We start from the raw sequence: 23,353 nt of genomic DNA, 5'->3' as shown, positions 1-23,353 counted from the left end.
AGTACTACTTTACACTGGCTAAAAATGGGAATGAAACAGTGATATGGACCTAGGCCAAGCGTTCCTAGCTGGGGTGCATTTGGGGCAGCCTGTGGCTTACACAGCCACTTTCAGGGAGATGTTCTGGATGCTCTGCTCGGCATTTGCGAGACCAAATCTGCAGCGTGGTATCTAGTTTTGGAATCTCTGGCACAAGTAAGACACGGACACCCTTCAGCATACTGCAATGGAAGGCCATAATGATGGTCAGGGGCCAGAGACCAGGACATACCAGAAGAGGCTGGGAGAAGCAAGTTTGTTCAGCCTTGGGAACACAAGGGTAAGGGAGATCTAATTGCTGTCTACAGCAATTTAATGGGTGGGTATAGAGAAGATGGAGCCAGACTCTTCTTGAAGCTACACGGGTATAGGGCTAGAGACAACAGGTACAAGCTGGAACACGGGAAATTCCAGTATTAGGACAAGCTTTTTCACCACAAAGGTGACGAAGCAGTGGAACAGGTGCCCAGAGGTCATCTTCCTCCTTGGAGAATCAAAACTTGACTGGACAAAGCCCTGAGCAATCTGACCTAAACTGTCCATGTTTCGCCATGGTGTTGGACTAGAGACCTCCAGAGCTCTGTTCCTACCTTCTATGAAACTCAGCAAATATAAACTGGTGAAATAACCAGGAGTGTTAATTCTTTCCTAGAACCATAGAATCATTCCAGTTGGAAGAGACCCTCAGGATCATCAAGCCCAACCACAATCTAACTCTAGCACTAAATCTTGTCCCTAAGAACCATGTCTACAAACCTTTTAAATTCCTGCATGGATGGTGACTCCACCGCTTCCCTGGGCAGCCTGTTCCAATGCTTCACAACCATTCTGTGAAGAATTTTTTCCTAATATCTGATCTGAACCTTCCCTGGTGCAACTTAAGGCCATTTCCTCTTGTCCTATCCCTTGCTACTTGGTACCTTGGGAGGCAGTCCATCATTTGGACTGCTTTTTGTGCACCTACCACAATGACAATGTTGCAAATGTTCCCAGGTACTGCTGGAACAGAATTAAGAAATAATAATAGGGAAACTGTGCCAGTTTTAAGGCTAACCCATCTAAAACTACATATGATCATTTAAAATATTTTTAACTTTAAATATTTAAATACAGTAAGCCAGTTGGCTACAAACTTGGCTTGTACCTTAGGAGATTTCTTTGAGAATGACAGAAGAACTCAATCTCATTAATTCTAACACGTGTGAACAGTCCCAATGAAGTAGTGAGGCAGATTTGGTATATAAGCAATTGCAAGACCAGGCCACAAGCCAAGCTAATTCCAGTTGTTTCAAATTATACAATTTTTACATATGTACAGGCAGAAATACTTATCGTGCTAGAATAATTAAAAACTGATTGAAACGAATTGGCTTGAAGCTATTCCCTCCCCTCCCAAAAGTAACATCTTTCATTTTAGACTAAATATGGGAAACTTCATAGTTTCCAGCAACTGATAAAACGAGGTTTAGAACAAAGTTGGAATTAAAATATACTGTGAACTTCTGGCAACTTCTATGTAATGAAGTAATAGTAGCTTTCCATTGCTTAGAACAGAAAAAGTGAATTCAAGAGGTGTTCTCAAATATTTTAATTCTAAGGGACCTATTTTTTTTTTTTACTACTAGATATATCAATTTTTTTTTCTTAAGAAAGACTATCGCTAGTATTAATCTCTCTATATTAATAAGCAGTATCTTAATTCAAGATCTCTAATCCAAGAGTCCGGATATAGTTTTATAAACCTGATATTCTTTGAATCTTGTAAAAGTCAATACTGTCTCTCGATTTTGGACATACTAAAAAGAACTTCCATTATTAAAATTTCTTCCAAAAATGATCTAGCCTCTAGTAATAGACAATAACACTTGAAAGGAGAGAGTAAGATAGTATCTAATTTTCTGTATTATTTTTATACATCTTGCAGCTTTTTTAAACAAAATCAGCTATTAACTTATATTTAGTTGTACTGCTTTCTACCACTGAAGCCCAAAAGTATTCTGCTAGCATTTAATTAAATCTTTGCTAGGCCTTTCTTATTTAGATCAGAAGTCTGATACCCACTTTACATCAGGGAGAAAGCAGTTCCCAGTTTTGCATTAAAAATAGCCTGACAAGCTAAATCATTTGTTGTAAGCATTTAGGAGTTTTCCTTCTCTTCAAGGCCTCCTTATTATTCTTTGGACAGAGAAGCAGCTGTTCTTCAAAACGTTTAGGACCAAAATAAAATCGCTGATGTGCAATTTATTTTGGTTCCTAACCTGTAGGGCTGGGTAATTGCGTGCACACACTAGAGGAGAAAAACAACACATGAACTGCATTGACGTTGTGGTTGTGCCCAGAGCCATGCCACAGCAAGAAATCACACAAATACGTGGGAAAAAAATGGCAAGTATTCCAAAGAGCTCATCTTGTATAGGGTTGTCTCCTTTTCAACGTTTATATAATAGATGACTGAAAAGAACAACCATTGGTTTTCACTAAGATGACATTGGATACATTTATTTTTCATTAGAAGAATTAAGGGAATGGAGAACTAGCACATTCCTGCACAAACCTCAGGGATTAGGCTGTGCTACATCTGGGAATTAACAAACCAGTCTCAACAAGTTTGATCTTTCTGGGAAAAGATAAAACTGAACTCCATGCTAAGCAAAGAAAGAACTGATAACCTTGCAAGATTTGTTCTGAGTTTTTTTGTTCATGAACCACATAAAAAGAAAGTCATGTCAGACATAAAAAAAATTTATTATTGTAACAAGCAAGAGTGAAAAGAACAGCTTGTGAAGAGCCTTCTAGACAAACTAATAGCAGATAATTCACTGATAGTATAATTTTGTTTGCTTCTCTCTAGCACATAAATCCATAAGAACAAGCTGTGCTGTTATACCAGATACTGCATGTGATTTCATTAAATCCTAAGGCATTTAATGAAGGATGGAGTATAAATCGTGATGTTGTATTTGATATTCACATGTTTGGGACCCGACATACCATGGCTGCCTGAAGCCTTAGCTGACATTTTTAAACTTTTATTCTGTGACAAAGGCATCACAGATCAAAACTCCTGACCTTCATGGCAGTAAGTAACAGAAGCTTTGGACTCAGTAATAATTCAGCTAATCACAAAGACTACCCCTTTTTTCTCATTTTTAACGACACAAACTCTTCACATAGTGCTTGTATGAGATGTCTTAAGCTAAACGGCTAGCTTTGTGTTCTACAGCTAACATAATCTGCTGTTACAAACGTATCATTTGCATGATGTCCACAAACCGCAGGATTTTATCATTTAAAAGTATTTCTTGGTAAACAAGAAAGATAAGGAAATTTTGTTAAAATGGTGTGATAAATACTGGTAAATTTAAACAACTAAGAAAGCCAAACAAAGCAATAAAAAAAATCAGCACAAATTTAATCTTGTCTTAGCGTACATATCTATGTTACAAGGAATGTTCTAGAAGCAGTTGAATTGCATAGCTCTACAGAGTTCATCTTTAAACCTCAGATGATTTATTAACTATTTAAAAGACTTGGTAAAGATAAAGCAGAAATACACTATTTTTTTCTGGTAGTACCTAAACATCCCAAATAAAAAATAAAAGAACCCAAAAGGGATAAAGCTGAAACATAAATAGGATTTGGGGCAGAAGGGGCAATGGAACTGGAACAGAACATCTCAGGAAGGCAGCTTTAAGCAGCACATTCAATAAATTTGTCCACAGAGAATAATCATTTTTAAAATCCATAAAATAAGAATGGCCACATTGGCTCAGAGCAAAGGTCCATCTTATCCAATTGATCTTTTCTGACTGTGACTGCTAGTTGATACTGAGGGAAATTTAAAAAAAAAAAAAAGTATAGAAAGATATCTTCCCAGCATATATTCTGGATCATCAAAGTCTTTAAGTAGTTCCTAGTTTAAGATGATGAAGGAAATGCAGATGTAATTGGTTGAATGGACAAAGCTAAAAAATTATAATTAAGATCTGCAGAATTAACTTATGGCTTTTAAGTGCCATACAGAGATGTGACTGGTAACCTTTATTTGGGTATGTAAACATGTGTCTCTACATCAAACTTCTCAAGTGCATACATTACAGGGATCTGAAATTAAAGAAAGTCATGAAAGAAAACAGAAAACAGATGGCATATGAATATATATAACAATTACTAAAAAAACAACTTTCAAACTTGTGACATAAGAAAAACAAATGCTTCATTTTTCCTCTTTTCTCAGTAAAAAGAAAGGAACAATGGCAATAGTTCAGCCCTGAAAATCAATTCAATAACAAATCAGACACACAGAGAGGATGAAATCAATTGATTATTACAATTGTGCTAATGTAATTGACTTCATTGTAAAGTATGAATAAGTTGTTGCTAAAAGCCAAGGTATTTATGTTCCATTTTTGTTCTCAGAATATGCTGTCCAGTCCCACGCTCGGAACTGTGCTCTTGCGATATGGCTGTCAGGAACTTCCATAGGTCTGCCTTTTCCATAAACTCAGAAGACATGAGCCTCCTCAACAGCAGAGAGCATATTTCTGTATCTGGCTCTGCATATAGTGATCCCAGCTATCTTCCAATGGTAATTACTTTTTAAAAGAAAAGAGCAGAAAAGAATGCAGACTGTACCCCCAGCTCTGCAGGAAAGGTAGAAGAGCGAGCAGGGATCTATTGCAATTATACACCTGTATTTCTTGTTCTCCAAATAGAAGTAATTTTCTCTTCTCCATGTGGTGGTAATAATAATAATAATACACCCTGGCTCCAGCAAGCCAAACTTCTCAAAGAATGTCTCTTTCAAGACTGTCCTCTAGCAATAAAGTATAACAAAGGGTAAACTTTAATGGGTGTTGCAAAGAGCATTGAGAGAAAAGTCTGGAATAGACAAGAAATGGAAAACAAGGTTTTGTTTCTAACATGTGGGGGATAAGTTTTCACAGGGGAAAAAAAAATGAAACACAAACTAGTGACATTATGAAAATATCAAACAACGAATAACATCTACTAAATTGTTGGGAGAGTATGGCTGTTCTCGGCCCAAAATGTGCACCTCTGTGCTGCTTAGCAAATCCAGTGTCCAGGCCTAAGTGCTTTCTGAAAGCATGAAGAAAACACTGCATGGGTGCCCTGAGGCTCCTCAGAACAAGACTAAATACTTTGCGTTAGCATTCTCTTAATCACATGTAACAGTTCTGACGGCTGTGGGACAAATGACAGTGCAAATGATATAACTTTCAGTTACTCTGGAAACTCTGCCTTCCAGAGACCTGAGGAATCCTGGCATCTCCCACCTTGCTATTTGGCCAGTTCCTGAATGCTCTACCTGAATGGACTCTCTGAACTTGGCAGACATGTCTTGAAACACCCCAGAATAAAATTCAGACGTCCATTTGGGTTACTTAGACTGATGCTTAAGTGCTAGAAGATTCATGAACTGAGAAGTTCCAATATGGTTTGTAATGGGATTAATCAGAAATTTCAGCTGAGTCTTTAAGAACATACTCTGACAGACACTGTAATCAAAAACTCCTATAAGCAAGCAGGGCCATGCCTTTCTCTGAGCTTTTCCCCCTCTCAACCCAAGGGTATGATGTTCATTGCAGAACTCATGTTTGTTGGAGATAACTTTAACAGGGCATGGTTTCTGTCCACTAGGTTGCTTCTCCCACATTCCTGTTTATATAACAAGAGGGTGAGGGGCAGAAACACAGCATGCATTAATGCTAAAAAAAATGAAATGTAAATGAAGGCCTTATGAGATTAGTTTTATTTGCCTCTTGTGACAAAAAGAATTTCCTTTGGGAGAAATAACACACTTGAATTAGAAAAAAAAGAGGGAAAGGAGGAAAAGAAAAACAACAACAAAAAAGGAAAACATACAGTTGAAAGGCCAGAGAAACAAATTCACTGAAAGCAGATCTGACAGGAAGAGGCACATGAAGCTACTATTTACCATCAAGTGCAGCATGTGTGCATCACCTCCTGGCAAATGAGTTTAAAACTGTCAGAGCACTACAGCTAGTGCATTCCTGCTAAGCCTGTCAGAGGAGAGCAGAACAAGGACAAGGATCTATTTCAATATTCACCGCTCACTGATAACATTTTTAAAGTGTCCTTTTATGGATTTGCTTCACTCATCTACTTGTAAGAAAGGCTGGACACAACTTTCCCGCTGCAATTAATTTAATTCTGAGTGCAATCTACAGGTATTCTAGAATACTACTCTTTGCTCATTAGGTCAGGGATTAAACTTGTCACCTCCAAAAGTCCTACACCAGAGGAGCATGCCTCAGTTTTCCTGGTCCCTATGCTGCTCTTCTGAGAACAGAAACTCTGAAATGTTATTGCTTAAGACTCCTTATTTAACATGACATATGACCATTACCTCAGTTTCATTGCAGCAGAAGATGTCAGAATAGGTATAAAACTGTGGATCTAGGTCAGCAAGGGCTGGAGCTGGATTAAATAAAGTCTTTACTGAAAAAAAAAAAAAAGAAAAGAAAAAGAAAGTCTAAATCTCTAGTGTTTCAGATTCACAAATCACTACCATTATAGTTAATTCACAGCCCCCACCAATGTTTGTTATTAACACAAAAATGGCTCTCAGTTTGTGTGTTCTCATTTTATAGAACTGCTAAAAGTTTTGGCTATTATATTAAAGTTTCCTCCTAGTTCATGTGCAGGCACCTGTCATGATGGGAACATGACAGAAGAGTAACAGAAAAAACAACCAATTATTAAATTTAAACAAAAGGCAAAAAAGCCTTAGAGAGTAATGCAATTTGTTTAACTGATGATGCTTCTTCCAGGATTTTAATAAATTTTACAAGAACTGATTTAGTTCTAGAATTTTTTCAGTGCTTTTATCTGCGTTTTGTAGATGAAGAAACAGGGATTTGGAGTAACGAAGGACATGTCCAGACAAGGAGTTAAACACGCTTCTGAATGTGTTACCTAACTTGTTTAAACTGCCACATTATACAACTGTAGTGTAGACTGTAGTGTATACTTTTAATATGCTATCTGGCAGAGCTAGACCTAAACTTAACACGTGGTAGAATATGTTAGCTAACCGAACTTTAAACTGTAGCCTAAGGCCACGTGTAACAGCAGAAAAGGTTTGTCATGAGGACAGTGTGAGTGACTTACTCACTGCTAACACAGGAAGTCTGCAGACTCGGTTCCTCACTTTGCCAATTTTATGATTAATACTCCAGTGTCTTAACCACAAGGCCATCATTTTTTTAGATAAAGCACACACTCTTACTTCAGAAATATTCTTTATAGTAAATGATCGAATCTTCCAACTTGGATGCCTAAATTTTCAGTCCTAAAAGCATATTTAGACCCAAAGCTACACCACATAATATTCAGATACTCTGAACACAATCCCAGTTAATGCCTTAGAAGAGAAAGATGCACAGAGAGTTCTGAAATCTGAGTACCGAGAAGTTGGAAGATGACCTTTTTGATTAACACTCAGAAAGTTTGAGCCTTTGACTATAGAACTTTATGATGCCTCTCTACCTGCCTCATTAAAAAGAGTATTAAAGCGACAAAGGTATTTACTCAGAGGTCATGAAATGCAAGGATTAGGATTTCCAATGAAACCTTACTTTGGCTCCCTTATATTATTACAATACGGTATGTATTATAATAAACTCTTTAATTATATGATCGCATACCACTGAAAAAACAGCATGTGATCACATAATTAAAGACTACAGCATAATACATATGCAGAAAGGAGACAAATTAAGGTTTCACAGGCAAACTTAACTCTTGCATTTCCTATTTTCTGAATTGCAACCCTAAAAAACTTCTTTTTAAGCACAAATCTTTAAGGTACACTTTCCTAGGTAAAACAAACAGTGCCTATTGGGAAAAAAAACTCTGTCACATGGTATCATACTGACATATACATGGGTCAGCAGCAGCACTGGAAGTGTTCCAACTTGAGTTTTAAGTAATACAGACTCATTGTGAACAGGGTGTAACATGTTGCTATTAGTTTGCTGCCATGTTTAATATCTGTTGAGCAGCGGGGAGATACAGGGACCCTAAGATGCTCTTTTAGGCTGTGAAGAAGAGCATGGCTTGTGAACAGGGCAACCTGTTTGGTATCCCTGAAGAACACCAAGTTATTTTCTGTCCTAACTCTTTCTCCCCCTTTGCAAAGATCCATTCTCCTCACCTGCTGTCCATTCTTTATGCCAGCTATAGGCACTATACAATAGTAACCTTTTTCACTCAACTTTCATCACATCATATCTCTTTGCACCCCATCTCCAATGCTTTCTTTGTCCCATTTCCAGTACCGACAACCTATTCCCTAACTCTACCTCCATATTCCAATCTCTATTCAATAAATCCTATTCTCTGTTCCAATTTTGTTCCCCTTTCAGTTTCCCTCTTCCTTCTTCCTCTACCACCCCCAAATTCCAGCAAATCCCTCCTACACTTTCGTTGTCTGAAACCTACTCTTCCCTCCCCACCATTCCTGTCCAGCTTTGTCTCTTCTGTATTCAAATCAAGCAAGCTCCTGCCCAGCACCTCCTGGGCCTACAAGAGGTCTTTAGCAGTTTAAAAGAAACTGCCTAAAACCAGATTCAGGAATTACACTGAAAGTCATGCTGCCCAAATCGACAACTCTCCATGTGGACAGACTCTCAAGGGAAGCTAGCTGTGAAGCTCTAAGCATTTCTCAACTCTATGGGAAAGGTAGTTATTTTCCAAAGGCAGGTAATGCTGTAAAAATCAGGCAGATTTCCATACTGTTGTAAAGGCTTAGCTTTAAAAGAAAGTGCTCTTGCTATCGAGTCTTACGTACATTTTAAGGTAGACAGTATTCATAGTTTAAAATGGGGCAAGGTGGGAGGCATTTTTCTGTTGCCTCGTTTCTGCAGCCACTCCGCTTTGGCAAATTTTTACAAATATTATAATTTAACCACAGACAAACAGCTCTTATGAAAAATTGGAGCCCGAGATTGGAAAGTTGAAACACCCAAAAAACAGACCCTTTAGTTTCAAGTGACAGGCAACCTTGATAACTGAGGCTGCTTCCAGCCCTGGTTATGATACATATTCATTCTTCACTGCAATATTGATAGGCTGGACATTATTAGCTGTCTTTTATAGAATCTGTAATTACAGAAGCCCAAAAACTGCTTTATGGACTTTGATATACAATAGCATTTTGCCCATCAGTTAAGTGCTCTCCCTCTTGGAAGCAGCAGCAGCTTCACAACGTGGCCATTAAAAACCTAGAATTTTCCATTCAGATTTCCACTACAATTTATACCCGCTTCATACAGTTATTCACAACCTTACCTCCCTCTCTCTTCCCTTTCTTCTCCCCAAGACTGTCACAAGATCTTTAATGATCAGTGCCACAATGAGAGGATGTCAGAACAAGATGTCCCTCTCTAGTGTACAGATCCAGGTGACATTCACTGAACAGAAACAAAGCGTTTTCGCCTGTGTGTCCACATTCTTTCTCCATCTTTTTGTTTATTTCTTTCAGTAAGAATGAAAAAAAAATAACAAAAAACAAGCAAAACCCCCTTGAAACAAAGGTTTGAGGCATCTGGGTATGCATCTGTTTTAAACTAAAATAGTCTAGTGCACATCCTAACATGCAGTACTGCATTATACATGAGGGTATTGCAAGCTAAAAGAAGGGAAATTGCATTAACAATTTACAGTTGGCTAAGGATAGATTTTTACAATCCTACAAATGCAGCTGTTTACTTACATTTGACTGTACATGACATGTGAACATGTGTAGCCTATTGCTTTAAAGTAGAAGCAACCAAAGCTTTCCTGATGTGAGAGATGCACAACAACAGACTGACAGTGCAGAACTGTAGCTGCTCTCCCTGCCCCCCAAATATACATATATCTATCTGTCTAAAGTTGCTAAATGCTTCCATGTCTGTTCCATATACCAGGGTTGGATTTTTTTAATTGCCTTTAAAAAAAACTTATCTTCTGTCACAGGCTGGCATCTTGCTGTATGAGGGTGACAAAAGTGTGAAGCAACTTTACCAAAACTATGCATAGAGTTAGAAGTAGACAAAATAAGTTATGGCTATTGACTCGTGACTCAACTGTATTCCATTAACCACTACATTAAGAATGCTTTTATCCATTTTTATAAAACACAATGAAAAAAACAGAGTAAGCTCTTTTCCCCATTTACTCCCTAAGTATTTCAGGCATCCAGGTGCTGCTCAGTTTTCTAAGGTTTGAAATTTTTATTTAATTTGCATGAACCCAGTTTTGACATTTCAAACAGAAGTCAAAATAATTTTTCCTCATGCACAGTTCTGTTTATAGAGTTTATGACTATTACCATCACAGTTTCAGAGCCACCCTCTCCCAGCCTCCTATCTACCATAGCTGCTTAAATCAGCATAAAATACATCAACATGATGCATAAAGTTCTGTTACACCTGACATCTTCACCAGTGCATGAACACTAGTGATCACAACAGATGCACAACAGATCTCTGTGCAGAAGGACTGAGGACTCAACAATCCCAACGTGCTTTGATCTACTGGAGCAAGCCTGGGCCCAGCTGCAAGGAACCAGTCAGTTCTGATCCTAATTCCATCCCTCACCTGCTGCATGATTGACCATACTATGAGCTGTACACCCCCAGTCTTGTCTTCTGGATAGACAAGAACATATTTTTAATCTCATATAGATGCCTTCATTGCATAATTATTTACTTAGCGTTTAAATACAGAGGTAATTGTGCTCGAGTAACTGAAAGCATTACAGGCACTTAAAACTTAAACAAAACCACCATATCAGTAGCAAAACCCCATCCTGTTCAATCAAAATGTCAGCTTTCACCTGTATGCTACACTGAAGGATCAATGACCTACATTTAAGAGTACAGCACAGTAACAATTTACTAATAATTTCACAGAGCATGACTCTGTCTGTTCAAAGGCAACGCGCCGTGTCACACTCTAAGAATTTTGGTTAAGAATAAAAAGCATTTTTTTTTTACTTTAAGGATGCTAACTTCTATATAGAAAACCACAGCCATACCTACTGCTAAGCTGGGAGAATAATGTCATTTCACACTTTATTGAGTGTGGAACTTTACTGACTTGCATTCATTATGCCTGTTCTGCTCTGGAATAATACCAGAGTCAGGCCCGCGGTTACTGACCTAACAACATTATACTGTATTTAATCACATAGGAGGAAAGGCAGCACCAGACATATACAGGGACATTATAAGGGTATGGGTTGATTTGCCATTGAAGGTAAATGCTGCAAAAATTTTAAAACTGAATGCAGTTTTCATTAGCGTAGCATGAATTTGTTGGCTATTGTTTCATTTCTAAAGAAAACTAGTATGACAGAAACGAGAATAGACTGCAGGATCTTTATTTAGAAAGAAAGATTAAGAATATTTTTCATGCAACACAAATGAGGGAGACAGAATGGCTTATGTTAAATTACCTCCACTGGCATGTGCCATTTTCAGAGCTTCAAGAGAAACAGCAGGGGTTATTTCTAGCTGGCAAACAACCACTTTGGCGTTACAGATGACATCAGAAGCCCTCTTCAGGTCTTCAGAATTTAAAAGCAGGTTGGCTCCTGGGACTATAACAATAACATTCTGTCCTGAAAGAGAAGAGATTGCGTTTTTTTACATTAACTTTTGCAATAAAGAATGTAAACCAGCTCCTTGCTTTTCTACAATACATTTCAGATGAAGATTGCAATTTCCATTCCAAAAACACCCCAGTAAAAATGTATGCATTACTGGCATTTTCAAATATCCAAGGGTTTCATAAGATAATCAAAAAAGGTCAATGGGCTAATGGATACTACACTGCACAGTGAATGCAGTACATATTTATTCGGGAAAAGTTACGTATGGGCTTTCCCCAGTCTTATTTTGGTGTTTTCTCTGAACTCTAAAGAAGCACTGTACTAGTCACAGGGGAGGTGGGCGACATACACTAAGGCTGATATTTGCAGTTTCCTAAAATATTCCAGTAGCACTTGAAAAGCATCAATGTGATTACTGAGTTCATATGCCAAAAATGCTATAAAAATTTTAATTTTCCCATCAGCTGGAAACAGAGAATATTTCACAAAGCTATGAAAACTATGCATGTTCTGTAGGTTTCAGAAAAACTGACTTGCTCCATTTGCCTGTGACACTTCAAGTTAGGGCCCATAACCATCACGAAAACCAGAACCAGCTTGCCACCAGAACCTAGAAAGGTAACGCCTGTGTTTAAGAAAAGCTTCGTCAGAACTGAGTTGAGTAAAGAAAGAGAGTGACAGATTCTTCTGCTCTTAAAGCTGGCCAGTAGAAGAGTCTAAGCAAAGCTGTAAGTGTGAAAGCACCGCAGCATCTCAACACTCGATCCTTTTCATTCTTGTAGTTTGTTTTACAGTTAGGTGAGGAGGTTCATTTATGTAGGTTCCAAATATTGTTTTTCTTCAGACATGCAAGTAGCCTTCTTTTATTGCAGTTTCTTTCTTTCTTTCAATCTCTGTTACAACACCTAGAGACCTTCAGGCATGGGTGCCTTCAAATTAAAATTTATTATTAATCACTCAGGTATTAAATTCAATAAGACTGTTGCTCCTTGATTTACGGGCTCAGCCTGCCCCTGCTGAAGATTCCTTTAAGGACTGCCAGTCATTAAAGACTACCAATTCTGTAATGAACTGAATTACTCTGGAAATAAATATTTATGTTTTTAAATACATTATTTTTGTTGAATGCAACTTCAAAGTCCTTTGAATAAGAAACGTGCAAAGCTTGTCTCCCTAAATATGTTCTGAAAAGAAAGCAGGACAATGGAAAGTATAATATAATGATCTCAGAGGGAGGGGCCCAAGCTTTCCAAAGCAATTCTGCTGTCAATGGTTTGGTACAGAACAGCTGCATATGAAAAGCAAAACCTCAGCACTTAAAGCCAACGCCCTGCTTTTCAACAGACAACGATGGGCACCTCAGATAATAAAAATAAAAAAGAAAAAAAAGAAAAAAGAAAAAACTTTCTGCAACAAGGAAGTGCTATCAAAGACATCTGAATCCTGTTGAGGAAACATTCAAAGTCAAATTGCACCTATTTTGCCAAGTATATATTTTGAAAGCTTATAGGGCGCAGCAGTGCAAACAGTAAAATGCAGGGAATCAGTGGAACAAGAATATATTTAATTCCTGCCTGGACTCTGTGCTACCTAGACTCTCAGACTCTAGCCACATCTTGCTGCATTATCTTGCTGAACTATTTAGCTGTACTGACATGTATATTATTATTAGGCTTTAGAGCTAATGGCCCAAGGCGATAAGGGAGCCTGTTTGCTTAAACCCATATGTGCAAATTCAAGGTAGACCATGCTGCACTGGATCACAGTCAGAAGCTTTTCTTTGTAACTACAACAGGTCAGAGACTTCATGTCTGCTTTCAAACCTGCCAGGGAAATGCAGCACCTACTGTGGTGTATCAGTCCGGGCGGGCTTAACCTGAGCTTTCGAGAAAAGCCACGTACTGTTCTTAGCTACATATACCACATCAACTGTGAATGACAGCAGCCACCACAAACTTGCACCAGCATGCATGAAAGCAGAATCTGGACCCACACACTCAGAATGAATACCAGAATTTTGTATTCCCAGCAACCATTTTGTTGAAAGCAATTATTTCTTGCCAGGGAAATCAGATGGGAAATTAGCACCAGGGACAACAGAGTTAAAGACAGATGGCAAAGAGGGGTGGGATTCATCTTGTCCAACATTAACTAATTTTTAAAGTTTTCAAAAAAATCTACATTCTAGAAAATGCTAAGAAAAATAATTTCTAAAAATTAGTTTTCTAGGTTCCTTCAACAAGGATGAGAGACAAAGAGTTTCAGTGTTTTTAAAATCCTATATATCTTAGATATCTGTTTGAGGAGGAGATAAACTGTTGTCTGGAAATGTCTGTGTATCTCTGTTAACTCTAGGTGAAGCCTTAAGTCGTACATCTAATTTTGAAACAGCTCAAGTGAGGTAAAATGTTACCCATGCTAAGAATAAGAAAAATACACTTAGTGCATTACAGGTAGCTCTAACATATCTTTACTTAGAATAAGAATTCTCAGTTTTGATGGGAGCATCAATATAATTTCAAGTTTTGCAGACATAAGCTAAAATACCAAGGGCCACATTCACAGTTGCTATAAGCTACAACAGCTAAATGAAGTTGATATAATAGTGCAGGCTTACATCAGATAGGGATTGGGTCTGAACAATACTTAAAACAGTGTGAATGCTGCATATGTAAATACTGTCCTCAGCTGGGCATCTAAACCTGCTACTGTCACTTCTTAGAAAGATGGGTAACTCAAGCTAAATTTTTTCTAAGTGTCATTTATAGTTGCCACCAGATGAAAAGTGCCAATGGAAAAATCAAAGGCAAACTAGTGAACACCACAGTGCAATAACTCTCACTTTTTAAAATGGGATGATGAGCCTAAAAGCCATCAGTAGTGCTTAGAACTCACCAAAATCTCAAACAACACAATTATAACAACAGCTGCAGAGCTTCTGCATAATAATTCACAGGGAAAAAAAGATGATATTTGTGACCAGAAAACAATGCTGCAAGAAAAGCATCTGCTGCCAAATCACACAGTTCATGAATATGAGGGCAAGTTTTGGGTGTGTCATGGTATCATAATTTCTATGCAATTACTTGGTAGAATCATTGAATAGTCTTGTACACAAAACATTCAAGTTCACGATGAATGTCAATACATAGAAATTCTATAAAAATTCAGGCGACGTTTCTTCATAAACCTGAAGGTTCAAAACAAAGATTTTATCTTTGGAAAGTATAATCCAAACAAGCTGAGATATGTATTCTAAGTTTCCTTTGTTTATTTAGCCTTATATAAATATATATTTTGAATGTTTTTATACTGGTAGTGCTTTGGTATTGAAGGTGCTCTCACAAAGTAATGCCTATTCACTGTTCATGAATGATTAATAACGTTATCGTAAAGTCAGCACAACGCCTGTCTCAAGTGAGGGTTATCTTGCAGTGTTCTGTGTACGTGAACTTTAAGTCCAAACTTGCAATAATCAAGAGCACTTTAATCATGACCTGCCAGCCTCTGTTGTCCCTGCACTGAATTTTTGCTATGAACATGGAAGCTGTCAGACTGGTTCAAGCCACTGGTCCAGTCAGGCAGCTTAATGGCATCATCAACAGTCAGTATCAGCTATGGACACAGCTGCAATAAGCTGCACAGGTAATAACGTAAAAAATTATCCATAAGGAGTTCTTTTTTCCTCCCTAATTCTTCCCATTGCATAGCACACTGATCGCAGAAGGTGTGCTAAGTGACAGAGTTTGTGGAAAGAAGGCAGGCTGAAAGGGGAAGGAAAAGCTGGGGTTCAAAGTGGTGCAATGCACCTCAAAGAAAATGTGTTAATAAAAGCAGGTGGATGTACCAGCTTTTCTCCTTAAGTGTGAAAGTACAGATTTGAAGTGTACAAGGTCCTGGTAAACTTAACGTTGTGTTTAGTCAAAACCCATCTGCAGAGGCAGTCACATAAAAGAGAACAACTGAAAGGAACATGAGGTCATGCACAGATTTCTGGGACCAGCCCAGAGGGAACCTTTGTAGCATCTCCTGGCTGCACTTTCCCAGTGCAGCGCTATAAACTTGTTAAACATCTCTCCATCATTCTGCGCTAAACCAGGGGCTTAACCTCTCTGTCTTTTATTGAAATGGTACTGTACTGTCCCACAATATAATGCAACTTTGAGAATATCAAATGTGCTTGCAAACTTTCAAATTTTCAGTACTTTATCAATTACAATAATGGACGAATTATAGCTGTGCAATTCAGTAGCCAGTAAAAATCCCCCAAGAAATTCAGCAGCACCAGCCAGACAAACAGGTAACATCAGGGAAAGTCTATTTCAGAGCTTCAACTGTCTCAGCTCTCTACAGCTCTCTTTTCCTTTGCCTTCACCCATCCATCATAGTCTGCTTCCTCTACTTGAGTATCTCTCCTGCTTCTGCCTGTGATTTTACTCAGATGATTTATGTTGGTGTTTTTCCCAAGTATCAGATCTTGTAAAGAATTGGTAAAATGAAGTATAGATTAGCTGTGTGAAAATACAGCAATTAAAATTTGGTGATTTAAAGAGACGATACCTATGTTTTTTATTTGTCCCTCTTTGTCTTAACACAAAACACCATCACCACCCCCAACTTCAAATGCTTTCCTTTCAGGTACAATTTGAACTAGCAGAAACTGCTTTACCTTAGTGCATTGAACGCTGTGGTGTTCAGCTATGCCAGCACAACTGCTGTGGTAAAACAAGCGTGTGTAGACAAGCCCTTTCAAAAGTGCTGTAAAACCCGTTTAGGTCAAATCAGCCAGCTTTCTACAGCAAAAAAAACCACCAGTGTCTCTTGCAACAGCAAAACACATAAGTACTGCTATTTTATTGCAATTTACTCAATTCAGGCGCCAGATGGTTTTAGAGAGAAGTAACAACCAGAACCATTACCAATTCTGTGCATCTGTTTGCTTTATAGCATAGTTCTGACCAGGTTTTCTCTTCTACTAGATTTTAAATGAAATCTGAGGCCAGTGGTAACTTAATTTAGAATTTTGTAGTTTCTGAAAAATATAAGCTGCCTGACATTATGCGTTATTAATCTCACTAAGTGAATCACAAGACTTTCAGAGACCCTTCACACTGATACTAGCACTGTGAACCTCACGGCACTGAACAATCAGTTTCCCTTTCCTGGTGCTAATAAAGGTTTGGGTTTGTTCCTTTCATAAAAATTAATAGTGTTATAACTTTAACAGGTCATCCTCTGTACATTCAAGTTTAAACAATGTTTATTTTAGTTGGCCATGCATATGAATCAGAAGGTATTAAGACTCCTTCTTATTCAAGTATTCTGCATAGCAAACCTAGTGCAAAACACGGTTACGTGTACGAAACAGTGAGGCCTGGGAGTGCTGCTGGATTGATTTACAATGGCCAGAGTAGTGACTGTATGTGGCACAAGAAAGAAGTTCTTAAGAGTTGCTGTGGTAATTTACCTGCTGACCCAAATGAAGAGAAGGAGGTGGAAATAAGAGACAGGTATCCAGTTTATCCCATGTATTAGAGCTACCTTATTTCTGAATTAGAACTGTCATGCAAGGTTTTGGTTAATCTTACTTAGAGAAAATTAAACTCACATCCCCAACTAATTTTCCTGAATGTTCCTGTGTAGACTTGCCTTTAGTCACACTTCCTTCCCAAGTTTGCTCCTGGAGTGACTGGTCATGTTTCCTTTCCCATTTTGAGCTGTAACCCAATGTACAACCATCAGGTTACACAGGAGCTTGTTAAGTCGATGCGTCAGCTAAACTGTGGTAACTGTTCATATGAAGGCTCTTAGCTGCACCAAAAGTGAACTAATTCAGTCACATGTAAGCTGTTATGTTTGCATAAACGTTATTGGTTCTGAGCTCTAAATTTTGATCCAGACATATGTACTTCTCCTAAGAGTTCTCAACTGAAAAACTTGCTTGAGAAAAAAAGATAAAAAGAAAGTTTTCAGAGGATAATTTAGCCATCTTGAAGAATATGAAAACAAGCCAAACCTTCTTCCCCTGCAATATGAGAGCAAAGGCACAGGCTAAGGAAAATTAACACAGAAAAAACCCCAATATGCCATTTCACTGTGGATTCATCACTGCAGATGCAACCTGAGATCAAGAATTGTGGTAACATTACAAGACTAGTGTAAATAGTTCTACTTATACTAAGGACAATTCATTTTCCTGATTCAGGGCATAATGACTTGGTGTGCCAAGGAGGCAAAACTTTCCTCATAGTACAAGTGCTAGGTAAGATGTGGTGGAAAAGGAGAGCTTTAACCTCCTGCTACACTGTGTGTTCTGGCCAAAGTGAAACTAGATACTGATGGAACTATGGCTAACACACTGCTAATCTAAGCACCTAATTCTGCTGCTTTTAGGCACCTCATCCTGCAACATTGTCTGTAATAAAAGGAAGTGCAACAAAGTGTGAATAAGATCATGAAAAAAAAATGAAAGATGTAGAAAAAAAACAACTCCACAATTAACAGTGACAAGGCAAAGGTTTATTTTCTGGCTGTAGAGGCAGAACAAAGAGGACAATTCAGACTAGAAATATATACCTTCACTGTTGACAATTATTGAAGCCGTTCCAGTAGCAGCATCTGTAGTCTGACCTACAAATGCTAAGAAAGGGAAAAGTTACAGCATGCACAAGTTCAATAGATTACTTTCAACCAATAGCATGTGATGCAGTTTAATTGAATTAAATCTAAAATGAACCCATAACCTCCAGCAATTTAAACATGCTAATTACTCTTTCATGTGCAACAATGCCAGAGAAGCCAACGACAACAAAAAGTGTTAATTTACACCCACAAAACAGAAATGCGAGTCCAACATTCTTTAATTTGGCTACATCTCTTCTTTAGGGAGAGCATGTTATTTATACAGCCTTCCCAGGCACTCTACTCCTACATGGAAGTATTTCTTTTATCCAATAAAACAATAGAGTCAAGGCTGGAGAAAAGGAAAATATTAAAACAACACAGCATTTAATTCTCTGTAGATTTGCATTTCAGTAGCAATATTAACATGTGCTGTGAAACGCTGTGGTGAGGTTATATATTTCCTGTTTGGATTATTATTCAGATAAATTAACTAGAAGTGAGGCTGGCAGCTCTGTCTATTGTGAAGATCATCCCATATTTACTGCTATAAGAACCTGTTTTCGTCTATCAGAAAATTTGTCAAATATTAACCAGTGGTCTGAAATTTTCCGTAGCAGATGAGATTTTATTTTTTCGTAGAACTGTAGTAGGAAACTGTCAAAAAAGTCGAGGGTTACTTTCCCCAGGGACTGTATTTGAGAAAAATTTACTATTTTGAGACAAATTCTGGAGACCTTTCGTTTAAGAAGCTCTACTGTTCTAACACTTCAGAACATGGACTTGGTGCTGGGCAAAGGTTAGCTTCTTTCTCAAGATGTGCCTTTTGTGGCCAATTTAAAAATCTGCTCAGATTTGAACAAGGCTGAAAAAAACCCACATAAAATCATGCTCATTCAGTTTTGCTAAAGTATTGCAGGTACTTGCCCTCACAATACCCTTATCTAGCTCAGCTACAATGGCCAGAACAGAACTTTAATTACAATTGTAGCTTCTTTCCACCGTGATCTAGGTCTGCACACTGCAATTGAAAGCAGAGAACTGGTCTTGTTCTCTGTTCTCAATGCTCTTCCTGCAGAAAATAAGCAGCATGAGAAGCAAGCTGTCCAGTTCAAATGTGGGAGAGGGAGTAACACATCAGTGAAGGTCTAAAAGGTGTGAGCAGCACTGGTAGCTGACAGCTTGTGGAAGACAGGAAGACTAGGAAAGGAGAAAATTATTAAATAGATCAGAGTTGGAAAGAAAAGGGGTAAGGTGGTATGTTAAGAAATAGAAGAGTGACATAAACAAAGAAGCAATATGACAAGGATCCAGGATATGAAAATTGGCAGCACTGGCATTAAGGCAATGATTTTCTTCCAGTATGCTTAACAACAGGGGTAGGCTAGACAAGGACCAAGCTGAGATGAAAAGCCAGGGACTGAAATAAGACAGTCCTAAGCAAAAAGGTCTGTGCACACTGAATCACCCTTGCCTACAAATCTCGGAATGCAAGCTGGGATCCCAGACCAGCCTCACCAGCAGTACATCCTGTCTTGCTCCAGGGATGATCAATGTAGGGGGTGACAATCTAACACCATTCCGAGATATTTTTCACTCAATCAGCAGAAATTGGTACCTTGGACCCATCAACTGATCTGTCTAGGTATCAATGTTGTACAAAATGATGGAATTTCAGAATTCTTTTTCCTGCACTTCTCTTCTGCTGCTAGAAAGACTACTTAAAAATTTATGTTAAGATTGCAAGATCAATCATTTAAATCACAAAAGATGAGATTTAAGGTTCCTTGTGGAATACACCTTTTCATTAGGTGCTATGCATTGTAACAGTTTTATTTACATGATCAAAGACCTTATTCATGATGTAGGCATGCTTTGGGGAGATTTAGAACTGTACAATAACAGACACTGGTTTTATGGTATCCTTGACCGGTTTCTTGCATAAGTTGGAAGATATGCAATGAATAAACCTGTATATACACTTGTGAAATATTCAGATGCTATACTGATAGGCATAATAAAAAAGCTTACAAAATTATGATAGTTCTGTCTTTAAAACAGGATTTGAATAATGCAGTAAATGAAGGTTGTGGCTGCACATGAAACATAAAAGACAAATAGAATATTGAATTGCCACTTAGTGATTGCATCTGTCCATCCTTGTCCACCCTGAAGGAGACAAGATTCATGTAGACAAAAATGTGCTCATGTAATTAAGCAGCACACAATAATACATTTACACAAGAGAGAGAATTAGGGTTACAAAGGTGCAAAGATACTCCAATATTTTGAATTTTCTCTTTTCCCAAAAGCCTTTTAACATTGATTTTTGTGTGTATGTGTGTTAACAAACATCAGCTCTAGTCTCTAAAATGACTGCGTGTGTCATTTCACAAAACAGAGGTGAAATGTACTGAGCTGACAAATGCATTTCCACTCTATCCTTCCCCTCCCAACATGAGGTTGAGAATGAATAATCAGACTGCATTTTTCAATTTCTCACTAGGCATTACTATCATTAATGCCAGCTTAAACAATTGCATAACAGAAAGTTATCTTCAGGTGACTTGCACTGATGTAATCATCAGAGATTTAGAGGTAATAACATTACATTTTATTTTTAGTTGTACAGCTGATTTCAGAAATCCCCGTATTCTCACCCCTATTCATTCATTCCTGCCAGCTGTGTCAAAACAATTATTCATAGTTATGAATGGTAAAACATATCCAATAAGGCAATAAAATGAGAAAAAAGAAAACAAAAGGTTTCTTTAAAGTAGAATGTTACCTGTAGAAATACCATTCTTCTTCAAATTTTCAACATAATCATTGCCAAAGGAATCCTTCCCAACCTATACAAAAGATAAAAGGATAGATTTTCTCTACAGAAAGGTGAGAGGATAGCTAGACCATCTTTAGAAAACAAAATTTGAATACAACACTTTCTGTTTTGCAGCACTTTGCATTATTAATAAATGAATAAAAACCTAATAAATAACAACAAAATGTATTAATAGTATTAATAAACAATAGGAATACTGTTCTGCAGTTTTCTCTTCCTCTATTACAAAACTTCCCCCTACACCCATCTTGCTATATTCAAGTTTCATTCTCTTACAACCACTGTGTTCCCTTGACACTGAAGCTTTCTGGGGACTGTAAAATCTGTAAGTGTATTGAATTATTCAGCTTCCAACTGAAAGCATTTAGAGCAAATCTGGTGTCCTTTGTAATTGCAGTTTGTATTTTGAATTTTCTACCTCAAGTTTCCCTGGTGGAAAATCATCAAACTGTGGTTATGGGCTAGAAAGTGACAATAAATAAGGCATTGCTGATTTCTATAAATCTCAGTAGTAAATGTACTGTTTACAAATACAACATTTTTTATTTGCTTTATCCAGCAACAGTAGATCAAGTTGAGTTAGGGAGTCAAGCTATGTGCTATTGTTTTTCTAACAGTAAGTTAAAGAACTTGTAATTTCAGCTCCACTAATCCTTTCAGCTGAATAGAATTCTGCTTGCTGTTTATTCAGACTAATAAACATTTCTTTTTGTTACATGAGAGCTGAGAAGCTTCACATGACCTGGCAATATGCGCTCGCAGCCCAAAAGGCCAGTGGTACCCTCGGCCGCATCAAAAGGACAGTGACCAGCAGGTCGAAGAAGGTGATTCTGCTCCTCTGCTCTGGTGAGACCCCACCTGGAGTTCTGCATCCAGCTCTAGGGCCCCCAACATAAGAAGGACATGGGCCTGATGGAGAGGGGCAAGAAGAGGCCATGATGATGATCGGAAGGCTGGAGCACCTCTCCTAGGGAGACAGGCTGAGAGAGTTGGGGTTGTTCAGCCTGGAGAAGAGAAGGCTCTGGGCAGACCTTATAGCAGCCTGCCAGTACCAAAAGGACACCCACAAGGAAGCTGGAGAGGGACTTTTTACAAAGGCATGTACAGATAGGACAAGGGGTAATGGCTTTACACTGAAAGAGGGCAGAATTAGGTTAGATATAAGGATGAAGTTCTTCACCGTGAGGGTGGCTATGCACTGGAACAGGCTGCCCAGAGAAGCTGTGGATGCCCCATCCCTGAAAGTGTTCAAGGCCAGGCTGGATGGGGCTTTGAGCAACCTGGTCTAGTGGAAGGTGTCCCTGCCCATGGCAGGGGGGTTGGAACTGGATGATCTTTAAGGTCCCTTCCAACCCAAACCATTTTTTGTTTCTATGATTCTACGATTACACAAGCTGAAAAAAGGAGATAAGGTATATGGAAACCAAAAGTGGTATACCTTGCTTACTGCCAAAATAGCATTTAAAATAAATGTATAAGGCAAACATAGCTTTTAATTCATCACTTTTAGCCTAAGTCTTCAGCATGCATAGTGTGTGCTCCCACTTCCAAGAGTATGTTGTGCATCTGAGCGGTATCAAAGACTGACCAATGCTACAGGAAGTATGTTTTGCAAGACAAAAAAACCCAAACATTTTTCAGATTAGAAGACAAATCAAGATCCTGGTCACCATCTAAACAATGAAGAAGTTACAGGAGGAAGCCTAACTAATGATCCATCTTCTCATAAAACAGCACTACATAGCTAATGGTGTATTTGAGTTACGGGAAGCACAAAGCAGCTGCCTCCATTGCCTGCAGTTAGAAATGTGTCTGTTTACGAGCTCAGTCCTTTAGAAAGCTCGGATGAGGCCCAAGTGCTAGTTAGTGATCACAACAATCAAACCCTGTGATGCAGAATTCTAAAATTTAAGGTGCCATGGATGGTTGATCTTTCCCCTCACATATTTTATTGCACGACCATGTTTCAAAACACACTTTCATTCCCTACAACATCTATAAGGGATTTTTTTAAAGCAATAACAGGGATGGTCCCAGTCTTTTACCAAAGGAGGACAGGAATTTAGGTCAAAACAATCTAACCAGACAGAACATCCCTCTGGTACATGGAAAAAAAACCCTAACAACATTTAGTTTGGTCACTCTGTTATTCATTGTTTTCATATTAGAATATTTTTGTATCTCTGACTACTCCCAGTTTGCCAGAC

At 38.1% G+C, this 23,353-nt stretch overlaps 1 protein-coding gene across 3 annotated transcripts in view; it reads right to left on the bottom strand.

The window, feature by feature from the left end:
• RBKS (ribokinase) overlaps positions 1 to 23,353 on the bottom strand; it is a 79,138-nt gene that overhangs the window by 34,965 nt on the left and 20,820 nt on the right. For all 3 annotated transcript variants that reach the window (XM_082048310.1, XM_082048311.1, XM_082048309.1), the window contains 4 exons: positions 21,093 to 21,156; positions 18,260 to 18,322; positions 11,528 to 11,692; positions 6,431 to 6,522 (listed from right to left, as the gene is read on the bottom strand). In XM_082048310.1, coding sequence (XP_081904436.1) covers positions 6,431 to 6,522; positions 11,528 to 11,692; positions 18,260 to 18,322; positions 21,093 to 21,156 — 384 coding nt within the window. The remainder of the gene's footprint in view (positions 1 to 6,430; positions 6,523 to 11,527; positions 11,693 to 18,259; positions 18,323 to 21,092; positions 21,157 to 23,353) is intronic.

Source organism: Streptopelia decaocto (assembly GCF_964273445.1).
Source record: "Streptopelia decaocto genome assembly, chromosome: 3".
Taxonomy (NCBI): domain Eukaryota; kingdom Metazoa; phylum Chordata; class Aves; order Columbiformes; family Columbidae; genus Streptopelia; species Streptopelia decaocto.
The sequence above is the reverse complement of the archived record's forward strand: the minus strand, read 5'-3'. Positions and strand labels throughout refer to the sequence as shown.